Source organism: Condylura cristata, unplaced genomic scaffold (assembly GCF_000260355.1).
Source record: "Condylura cristata isolate star-nosed mole 26May11 unplaced genomic scaffold, ConCri1.0 scaffold00008, whole genome shotgun sequence".
In the NCBI taxonomy this organism is placed as follows: domain Eukaryota; kingdom Metazoa; phylum Chordata; class Mammalia; order Eulipotyphla; family Talpidae; genus Condylura; species Condylura cristata.
The window spans coordinates 39,778,277-39,789,330 of record NW_004567109.1 but is presented as its reverse complement, the minus strand read 5'-3'; the positions used below and the strand labels follow the sequence as shown (position 1 = coordinate 39,789,330).

Below are 11,054 nucleotides of genomic sequence, written 5' to 3'. Positions count from 1 at the left end.
AAAAAAAAAGTGACTTTTGAAAGTAGACTGTAGAGCTGAGACACCCAGGGTGGAGAAGTGGGGGAGACAGCAGGGAAGCATAGAGAACAGTGGGGAGTAATGCAAGGTGGAGGGTAGTGTGGGCACTTTGGGGGTGTGAAAACTATCAGCTGAGGGGAGAAATCTGATAATGTGGAAAAAAATACAAAGATCTTTTTTAAAAACGGGGCATTTTGGTCTGAATTGTTTAAACTTCCATTATCACATTTAGCCTGCCTTCTATTTAAATTTTTTTTCAGATTTATTTAATTATGTATGCAAGAACTGGGGTATAGGCCAGAGGTGTAGGGGAGAAGTGGGAGGATTCACCAGAGACAGAGTTGGGAGCGGAACAGGCAGATTACCAGATTACCACTGTTGAGAAGAGCAGTGGTGGAGACATGAGAGGTCAGCTTCTCCCTGGCCAGGGATCAAATTTGTGCTACAGTGGCTGCTGATAGTCTCAGAGTGTTGAGTTTTAACCCCTTGTGCCATCAGGGAGGACCTCACCTGCATTCAAACAGGCCAGTCAAAACATCCAAATGCCTCCATCACACCCCTCCAAATATTTCACCTCATACTCAAATTGAGAAGCAACCTCAGATTCAAAGTCAAGTCCTCTAGCTATTTCCTAAGCCTCTTTGTCTGTACTCTCCTTTATCAAAATTTCCAAAGAGTAATTCACTTCTTTCTTCTTCTCAACTGACTGCATTTTGGAATTTATTCCCACCCCTGTAATAAATGAGCACTGAACTCTTTTATTCAAATTCAATGTCATGTTTTTGTCTCTGCCTCATGGACCTCTCTTAACACTGTGCATTACTCTTCTCTGAAAATCACAACCTGCACCATCCTTGGAGAACACACCTACTCTCATAGTTATTATAAATAGAATTCTCAAATCAAAACACTCATCTTTTTTTTTTTTTTTTTGTCCAAGCATCAGACTTAACTATCCTAATGGGCACTTCTATTAGATACTCACACAAGGGCCTGAATTATAATATGCCCAAGACTAAACCCATTAAATTGTGCTAGGTGGAAATCTGAGAGGCATTCAAGGACCAATCCCCCCACCCACAGACTCACTTTCCTTACATGGGATCACCAGTTCTTGCCTATTTAGTTTCTCAAATTTGTCTCAAATTCATTCCTGATTTTCCTCACCAAATATGAATGAGAATGCTATAGTCTTTCACTGAACTACTTTAAGCACCTCCCATCAAAACTCCAATTTCAGTATTTGCCCCTTGTGTTAGGGTAACCAACTGTTTGTATTTACTTGGACTGGCCCAGTTTTAACCCTGAAAATTCCACCTCCCCCAAATCCCTCACTATTTTTATTTACAAATAAAACTAGCTTAAACACATTATCAAAAATACATGGGCCTCACTTTAGTCTCAGTTCTGCCTACAGATTTTGTATCTGCTGTTTACTCTGACTGAAAGGCCAGCTGCTAGCAATTGTACACACACCTGCCAGCTTCTCCAGAAAGATTCCCTCTTCTGGCAAAAGAGTCTAAGGGAACAACTCAGATTGGTTCATTTGGAGTTTCATTATGCCCATACCAATCACCATGGCCAGCGGGACTGGCTGGGCATATATTACAGATCTACCCTTGAGGCTGGGGTGTGGGGTGCTAATAAGAAAGAGCTGGCAAAGAAAGGAGGTAGAGACAGAATAGCAGGACCTTTAATTACACTCCCCTCAAATCCCACCCAGCAAACAGTGACCAGAGCAATTGAATCCACCTGAAAAGAGTGAGCCACAGAATATCCACAGACCATTTTATTTCTCTACATAAAATCCTCTCAACACCCTCATTAGCAGCAGGACCATCTTCCTTAGAAGGACAAATAAGACCCTCTTTGATTGCTACCTTTTTCAGCCTACCTCCCTTAACATTCCCAAACACCACATTGAAAGGCCCTCACCCCCTAACCCCCCAATTCCTAACCATGCTGCAAGGCTCTGGAAGGCTTCCTCACTACCACTGTACGCATGTACATGTGCATACATGCACCTATAGACACAAATGCATACAGGTGCGCGTGCGCACACACACACACACACACACAAATGTGTCATGACACCACATCAACTTAAAATTTATCTGTGTCTGCTTCCTATACTAGGCCACAGGTACAAAATGCCATAATCATCTTTATATAGTGAAGTCTAGCAGGTACTTAGCACACAGTATGTGCTCAACCTTTAATTTTGAGCAAACTGTTCTTATAATCCAAATTAGTGATATAAAAAAAACTAAATTATCTTAAAGAAATGGAGGAGAAACTAAATTAGTGGAAATTAATATTTAATTGGATTCTGTCTCTCCACATTTAGTTGTTAGGTTAGCCACATCATTTACTGCAGTTTACACATTTATTTAAAATCACCTTCTAATTTGCAAACATGAAGTAATTATACAGAATATGGAGATACATAGAAAATTACCCACTCTGGGGTATACTGTATATTGAATACTTCCAAGGACTAAGCTCTAACCATGCTTCCTTTAATCTTCACAACCACCCTATAAAATAAACCTTGCTTATTTACCCCACTTTACATAAAGGAGAAATTCCCAAGTTGTAGGTAGGATCCAGGACCCAAGCATGCCAGGTCTTTTCTTGTTCTAAAAACCCTTTGTTTTAGTTGCTATCCTCATACTTTATCTTTTGCCACCTCTGTCCTTAACAGTTAAAACTAAACCAGAAGGCTCTTCTCCGTGAGCAATTTCTTAAGGACTGATTATGCTGATGATTATATGATTAAAATATGGTGATATCATCATGTGCTAAGTGGCAATGCTAAGAAAGTTTGCTGCTTCTCTGCTTAAGTCCTTTTTCAGATGCTAAATTGTTGAAAAGGTGTTGGAAGAGAATCACCCAGGGACGAAAAAGCTCTCTTTTCTTATGATGGGATTCTAAGAGGCAAGAGAGCAATTCTTAGAATCCCTCTTCCTGCTTTCTGCATCCTTTAGTTTTCCTGAGGCTCTGCCCCACTTATTTGGAAAGTAAAAAATTAGATCTTATTAGTTTCGTCTTCCTCCAGGCTAGCCTCTGTTAGAGGCCGCCTTGAGAGACAACTCCTGTATAAAAAGGACCGAGGTCACAGTAAAATTCTGATTCCCCCACCGCTTGCTCCCCGCTCCGCTCCCCCCTGAGCCCACCCCCCCCCACACACACACACATAAACACACGCGCCCCTTGGCCATGAGGAAGGAATCTCTTCCCCTCTCTGTGCCTCAGTTGCTTTAGCAAGGAGTCAAATGAATCAATGCATGCAAAAGCACATTATAAGCTAAGAAAACAAGAATAGCTATAAAACAAAAAAACTCTGAAATCCTACCTTATGTGTGACACTGAGCAGTCCTCTGGGTTTTATCGTGCTGATAAGCTTTTTCTTTGTCTTATCCAATTGTCCAGCTGCTGAGTCTGCTCTACAAGGGGTCTGTTGATTGTCAGTTAAGGCAGCGCTAAGAGCCATTGTTTGTGGACTCTCCCACCTTCTGTGGTTCTGGTAACTTGTGCAGTAGTCAACTTCTTAAAACTAAATTCTAACTCTGTCACCAGGTAGCAAACTATTCAGGTTGTACCTCTTCCCTAGGAATTTCTTCAAGTTTTGCCTTAGCTCCTAGTGGACTAGTAGCTACATCAAGTAAAAGAAATGAAAGCTTCTTACTCCTTCCTCGCTGCAATTTGTGGAGTGAACTGCTTAGTTAAAGCTGGAAAAATAAAGTTTCTCGAACTTTGCTCATATAAGTATCACCTGAATTACTCGTTAAAAAAGTCCTGAGCTTTATCCCAGCCCTGCTTGATTGGAAGCTCTTAAGGAGGAGTTTTAAAGCTGTATTACTTAGTCTTCGAAGCTGTGTTTTTAACATACACCCCTCAACCCAGCTCTTTTATTCTCATCAGAACAGTTTGAGAAACTGTGATACGTCATTTTGTAGAGAAAAGTTCTGAGCTTCAAACTAAGAAAGTAATTTGAGGGGGCGGGGTGAACGTAGATTTTTTTCTAAGAAATTTCTCCATGTTTAAATTGACAATTGATATAAAAAAAAACTTTCAACATTGTGCAAATCAAATTTTTCTTGGCTACCAGTAGCCAATCTCATATGAGAACTTTATAAACCAGTTTAATCATTTTCTTTTCTCACAGTGGTGGTGCCAACCTGACTTTTCTCTGTTTCAAGTCACTTTACATGGGTTTCTATCACCCAATAAGGAAAGACTGGCTTGCAGTGTACTTTACAATCTCCCCACCCTCCTCACCTCGCCACCTGTCCTCTGGAGCCAGCCTGCCTTGGCATCCTGGATTTGCCCTTACCATGTGACTGGACAACTTATTCTATGTGCATCATTAGTCTCTATGCCTTTAAAATGGAGACAATATTAGTTCCTCCATAGGGTTGTTGTGAATCCTAATGGGTTACTATAAGTGAGGTGCTGAAAACATGCTAAAAATGTTTTATAAGTATTGGTTGCCCCCAGAAACTAGTCTCAAATAGGCTTCCAGTTCTTACCCTACAGAATTGCAGTTCCCCTTCTGGGACAAATACCCTTTACAGATCTCTTCATTCTTCAGAGCTTATTAAATCTACTGGCAGTCCTCCCCTGTACCCAGTCACACTTAAGCCTTTAATATAAACAAGCTTTTATCACAGTTCACCTTGGATTGCAGGTGTCAGGCATCTCCACTAAATGTGCTTGTCCTTGAAGATGGAGACCAGATTTTTTTTACTTTTATAAATCTGCAAACTTTACACAATGCAGTCCTGTAGATTTTCAGTAAGGAGTGTTTTAAGGAATGGATACACTCGTATGATTTCCTTATTTGATTATAAATGTTTTAAGGACAAGTACTCTTATATGCTATAAGAATACATCTATGTATTCTCTGAAACCCCCACCAGAATTTTATTTCATATTCAATCAATAAAGTAGCTTGTACTCTTTGAGAGATATGATGCTAGCTTCTGGTCAAAAAACTTACAAACTTTTCCTACTTTCCATGCCCCTCCAGAGACCCTTTGAACTCTCATAGCATTTCTTTGGACCTTATGGGCACAGACCCTTGCTCAAAGTGTTCATTAAATATTTCTCAGTGGTCTTCACAGTTTCTTGTGCTTATCTAAGGATTCTTAGAAAGAAAATAAAATTTCAACTCAATTTGAGGGACACTGATCTGGTGTTACGTGATACCACTGAGTTTTGTTCAGCCTCGCTGTTTGCAGATTTTTACCACATATCAAAGAATAAAATTTAACTCATATAGTTGAAAACTGAGGAAATAATGATTACACAAGGGTTACTGTAAGTCATCTCAAAACATGCTTTGGAAATGTTTCCAATTGACATTGTACAAACAGCTCTTTCCTAGAAATGACCCTTTTTTTTCTTTATTTGGGAAATAGCATGTATTATAGGAGATCAGCAATCTTCATAAGTCTCTTCATTATAGAAATAGAACTTACTCAAAGTCTTGGTTAATTGTAAGAAGGAGGAAGCACTCTTATTTATAACAATGAGAAGTTGTCAGTGGAAAAAATAGGTATTTTCCACATATAATACACCTTAAGAAGACAAGGGGAGTTTTGTTCTTGTAACATTTCCATCTACTCACATTAAATGTTGTTTAATCCTACAACTGAAGAAACAGCATTATTTAGAGGTAGCAGCAGTCAGGTAATTACACACTTGTTTACAATTAACTCAACTGTCTCATGACTAGATTTTTCAAAGCTGTGTTGATTTTTGTTCAACCAGGAAATAACATCAATTAAAACCTGAAAACACTATCTCGTGAATTATTCAGATTTTTCTGAAACAAAACAACCCAAATGACGTATACTTCATTATCTCAAAGCACAGTGAATTTAGAAGGGATTTTAAATTCCTTTATATACACTATACTGTTAAAAAAACAAATCTTTCTGATGCCCTAAGTTTTCCTGCTGCTATAACCTGAGTTTTAGTGAGACACACTATATTGAGCACTTACCGTATGCCATATAGATTGCATTCATCATTTCTGTATCACTTAGTCAAAAAATATTAATTTCACATCTACTGCAATTACCAGGTATAAGTTCCTACTTTCAAGGATCTTAGACTCCTAGAAGAAGGAAAAAATTCCGTTCCAAGGATAGTTTTACCTTTTCTACAGATAAGGAAAATATGAAGAGTGAATAATACATGCTCCTTCCTGTGCACTTCTGACCAAGCAAAGGTGCTTCTCTCCACTCTTCCTTCCTAGCTAAATCCACTTGTCTTTGCAGACTGTTCAATCAAATAGTCATGGACAAGAATTAAGTCTTTGTTTTAATAGAAAGGTAGAAATTCTCGTTTAAAATTCATTGCTCTCAGTCAATGTTTTTGGCAATTCAAAAAAACAAATATTGAATACAAGATATGTTGTGAGTTGAGCACTAGCATGAATAAAAGATATAATAAACCTACACAAGGCCTAAAAACCTGTATTTCTAGCATTTCTCACACAAACAATTGCAAAATGAAGGCCTTCTGATATAAATTATTCATAAGAAATGCAGAAACTTGGATCTTTTCTGTTATTATCAGTTGGTTTGTTTTCTCTCCTCTGATTTTCTACATTTTTCTTGAGTACATATAGAGGTGACAAGGATGGGAGACATGACAGGAGAGTAATGGGCAGCATGGTTTGAAAAATCAAAAAAATCCTGTGGATTAGTTAACTATGTATTGACTCAGTAAATATTCTAGCTTTCTTTGGTTATACCTACATTTGATAGTTGTAGTTAATTATCAATTGTGCCAACTAAAAGAAATTTTTTCTGCTGAAGCCTTTCACTTCTTTTGCTTTTCTGTCAACTCTCCCACTAGATATAATTTAACCAGACCCCTCAAAACCAAAGCAGAAAATGCTCAGCCAAGAGGCATACAGTCCTAGAAAGAGAATAAGTGCATCACCAATCTTTATCAGTCTACCTATTTGGTCCCTGATTATGGGTCTGCAAAATGTAAAACCTTGGACAGTTGGTCACTTTCTAATTGGCCCTAACACATACAGCTTTTTATTCCAATGCCCTTCTTTCAGTTTCTGTGTTATTTCCCTAAAAACACTGCTGACTGCCCAAAGTTTACAGAAGGAAGCCCACATGCCTAAGAGTGGGTTTTCTAGCCTGATCTCCAGCTTTTTCAATCTTAAATCTTTCTACACAACAGGGACATTTAGAATCACTTTATTCCCTAAGCAGGTTTTGGTCTTTCAGGCCACCACACCTTTGCACAAAGTGCCAATGCTAGCAATATCCTTTTCCTCTCTAGCTAGAGAAATGAGAATATTTTGAGACCCAAATAGAGTGATCCCCCAGTAAAAACTTCACTGACCTTACAGGTAGTCTTGGTCACTCTTCTCAGTTTCCATAGCATTTTGCATATAACCTTATTATAACACTAATATTTAACTGCAATAATTAGTTTTTTGTAAGTTCAATCTCTAACACTTTCCACAACTGCAATCCCACCTTCACAGATCACCTTTGTTTTTCTGTCTTAGAATATAGAGAAAGGCATCGGTAAAATGTCTATTAATATAGAGGGGGAAAAAATCATGATATGTTGAGTTCAAGTTATTGTAAGTAGTAAAAGTACATATATATTTATGTATAGACACATATACATGTGATTTCAGAGGGTTTTGATTTTTCCATCTAAAGAGTATTTAAAGTCCAAGTTAAAAGAAACAAATGTAATTAAGAAATGATGCAACTCTTCCATACCAGTTTATTGTAGGTATTGTGTTTCAAAACATTTATAGCATAAATAACCTTTCATGTCATAAAATAACTTAGTACAATTTATAATAAAACTTTTGAGAATTTAACATCTCATCAAAATACAATAAAATATGGTTTTAAAATATGATTAACCCTTTCTGCTTTCCTTTAGCTTGAGGACATATAAACAAAAGTACCCAACTACGGCCAAACATTTAAACTTTAACAAAGCATATTTGGTTTATTTTAATGTAATTCAACCATCCTAAATTAATACATAGTTTGTTGTCCTTCCTGTGTGGTTCTTTGTAATTTTTGCTCTTTTGACTTGTATTTGTTTCAACACAGCTTCCTTCTTCATTTTCAACTCTTTCCATCTGCAAAGTCATCTTATCTCCGGGCCCCCAGAACATGTAGTTGAACTCATTCAGCCCCTTGACATCAGTTTCTGTAATCCTTGCATCAGTGTAGGGAGTAACTGCTTGAGTAACTACAAAGGTATTTCAAAACTTCAGTGCAATTTGGTTCAGTTATTTTCATTCAGATGCCATCACCGTTCAGGGAGATTAATCACTGGAACCCACTGATCCATGTAGCGACTTTCCCGGCAAAAACAAATAAGTTGACTTAAGGCAGGATCTTTCCATTGCGATGAATGTGGATTCTGGTAACAAAATTAGAAAGAAATTACTGAAAAGGAAAAAAATCAGCATTTGCTAATAATTATACAACTCTTGAGAAGACACTTGAGCATTTTATTCTGTGGCTATGTGATATGGAAACAATCATAAAAAATAAAAATTTATTTTAGGTTAACTGGTGTCCTGCAAAATCATTAAGGTGAATTCTTAAAAAAATGTACTTTGCAAAGTATGAACACAGGCACCCCACTGAACCATATGCATATGTTTGCATGATAACCATAATCTGGTTTACATAAGTATCATTCACAGGTTTCCCCCACCAAACTTGTATCCTGGCAGAGAGCCTGATCAAAACAACTTTGAGAACTATTTTCAAGTTGTAAACAAAAAGATGAGAGCTGCATGGCAGTTAGCTAGAATTGCACCTGTTTTCCTCTCAAAAGACTGAGTAGTATTTTTCAGGAGTAGCAAAATAACTAAGCTGCCACTTACTGGACCAGTCAAAAAGCAGTAAAATGTAAAAACCAAAGCTATCACATTTACTTCTGAAAACCAAGTCACCTAGCTACCAGAGGCTTTTATCAGGAAAAAAGGTCCATTAAAAAAGTGCAAGATTGCAAAGAAAAAATTTCCACTCTAGCCTCTTAATGTATTTCTAGGGAATTAATAAGGTCTGTCTCCTACACCACTTCTATTTTTAGCTTTGACTGGCAGAGAATGAAGCTGACTCCTTAATGAGGGTGAGCCAGGAATTTATTTGGTTTTATCTAATCTGCCCTGCTAAAGGAATTAGTCACGGGAGGTAGTGCAGATGTAGGTAGGGAGTAGCTGGGCTGACAGTGCTGACTCACAAGGATCCCTTCCGCTGCTGGCAGACTCCAACGTGCTTAGACATGTTCTGTACCAGAGAAAATCCCAATGATGAAACTAGTACATCTCGGCTGAAAGTCCAGCCACACTCTCCAGATTGCCATAGCTTGACCCCTGCCCATTCTAGATCTGCAGGCAGGCGACTCTCAGCCCTCGCGCACTTCCTTGCAGGACTCTGATCTCAAGTGGCCAGCAGACCCCTTCTCTTACCGTCACCAGCACGCAATGCAGGTCCGGGGGCTGTTGGGCGCCCTCGCTTGCCGCGGGGCTAGCGTCCGGTTCCAGGAGCAGGAGCTCTGCCAGCCGGCCCGGGTTGCTAACGCGCAAGATGTTAATGTCGTTCTCGCAGCAGAACGCCTGGATCAGAGTAAAGTGGATCTGCAGAGCCACGTCCCTGTCGTCGTCCTCGTCCGCCGCCAGCAGGCACAGCACCACGTTGTCTGGGTCGCTGCGGGCAGCGGAAGGGCAGTGAGCGCAGCCGTCGTCCACACCCCTCGGGGCTCCCACCAAACCCACTCGGGTCTAAGGGTCGTGCCCTAGCCCACACACTCCCCGCCAGTCAGTCAGCCACCCCATCCGGCGGATGAGAAGTGGCAAGGACGGCGCGGCGGGGGCGAAGGCGAGGGCGAGCCCCAGGGTTGGGGCGAGAAGAGGTGCACGAGGGACACGCGAGGGGACCCACTTACACGTTGAGCAGCTTGGCCGCCTCGTACACCCCGACGGTGATGGTGCGCTGACTCAGGGCTTTGCTGAGCACTTCCTCGAGGGCATCCCCCACCTTATCCATCCTGCACGCCGGCGGGGACAAGGGGATCCGTCAGCCCAGACTCTCTCCCTAGGGACCGCCACCGCCCCTTAGCCCCGCATGGCGACCCTCCCTCGCGAGTGCAAGCGCCGCCGCGCACCTCCGCCCGTCTGCAAATCCCAGGGCCTCCGCCCCGGGACCGTCAGCCCCCGTGACCCCTCGCACGCCAAAGAGCCGAGCGTTCCGTGAGGAGACCCAGGAGTATCACCCGTCACCCTCCCCTCAGGGCACAGCCAGTCCCAGGCGCTGGGCGCAGCCAGAGGCTGCCAGCCGCGGGGGCCGTACGGGTAGGGACAGCCACGATTCCCCTTCGCAAAGTCCCAGAGGGACTCGGCCAGATTGGGGGGAGGGGGTGCGCGCGCGCTCCGTCCACCGGCTCTGCCGGGAGGGCTCCCCAAGAGGAGCAAGGCGGAAGGCTCCCTCTGCAAACTTTGAACAGCTCGCCCCCCTGCAAATCTTTCACAGCCTCGGCCACCGATGCTTGCAGCAGATAAGAGTTCGGGAAAAGGCTCCAGAGGACTCACCTTTCGGTCTTCTGCTCGCCAGTCGCGAATTCCTCCAAAGTCATATTGCAACTGCAGGTCCCAGACAGAGAGAGAGCGGCGTGCGGGCTGCTCCTGCCACCGCGGCGCGCGAGCGCCTGCTCTTTGCTCTCTGCACTCCCGCAGGCTTTAGTTCAGCGCCCGCCGCCGCCGACCGGCCCTCGAGCCCCACTCGCTCGCCCGCTCACTCTGCGCCCCGAGCCTCGCACCAACTGACACCTACTCGGCAGCTGCCTCACAGCCACTGAAGGACAAAGGCCGGGCTGGCGAGAGTTATCCTGCCTACCCCTAGCCAACCACCTCCCGCCTCATTTGCATGCGTACAGCCATTGGCTATGCAAATAAGTTCGAGCCTACAATTTGACCCCAGCTCCTGGAACCCGGCGGTGAGGAGCGGAAGGGGGCGGAG

The 11,054-nt window shown here is 42.1% G+C and overlaps 1 protein-coding gene across 1 annotated transcript; it reads right to left on the bottom strand.

Annotated features, from left to right (window-relative positions):
* Positions 1 to 7,764: 7,764 nt before the first annotated feature.
* Positions 7,765 to 10,799, bottom strand: GADD45A (growth arrest and DNA-damage-inducible, alpha). The gene is made up of 4 exons (XM_004679101.2): positions 10,628 to 10,799; positions 9,985 to 10,086; positions 9,509 to 9,746; positions 7,765 to 8,448 (listed from the first exon to the last, which is right to left on the bottom strand). Exons 1-4 carry the CDS (start codon positions 10,669 to 10,671, stop codon positions 8,335 to 8,337), a joined length of 498 nt encoding a protein of 165 aa, XP_004679158.1. The 5' UTR covers positions 10,672 to 10,799; the 3' UTR covers positions 7,765 to 8,334.
* Positions 10,800 to 11,054: the final 255 nt, after the last annotated feature.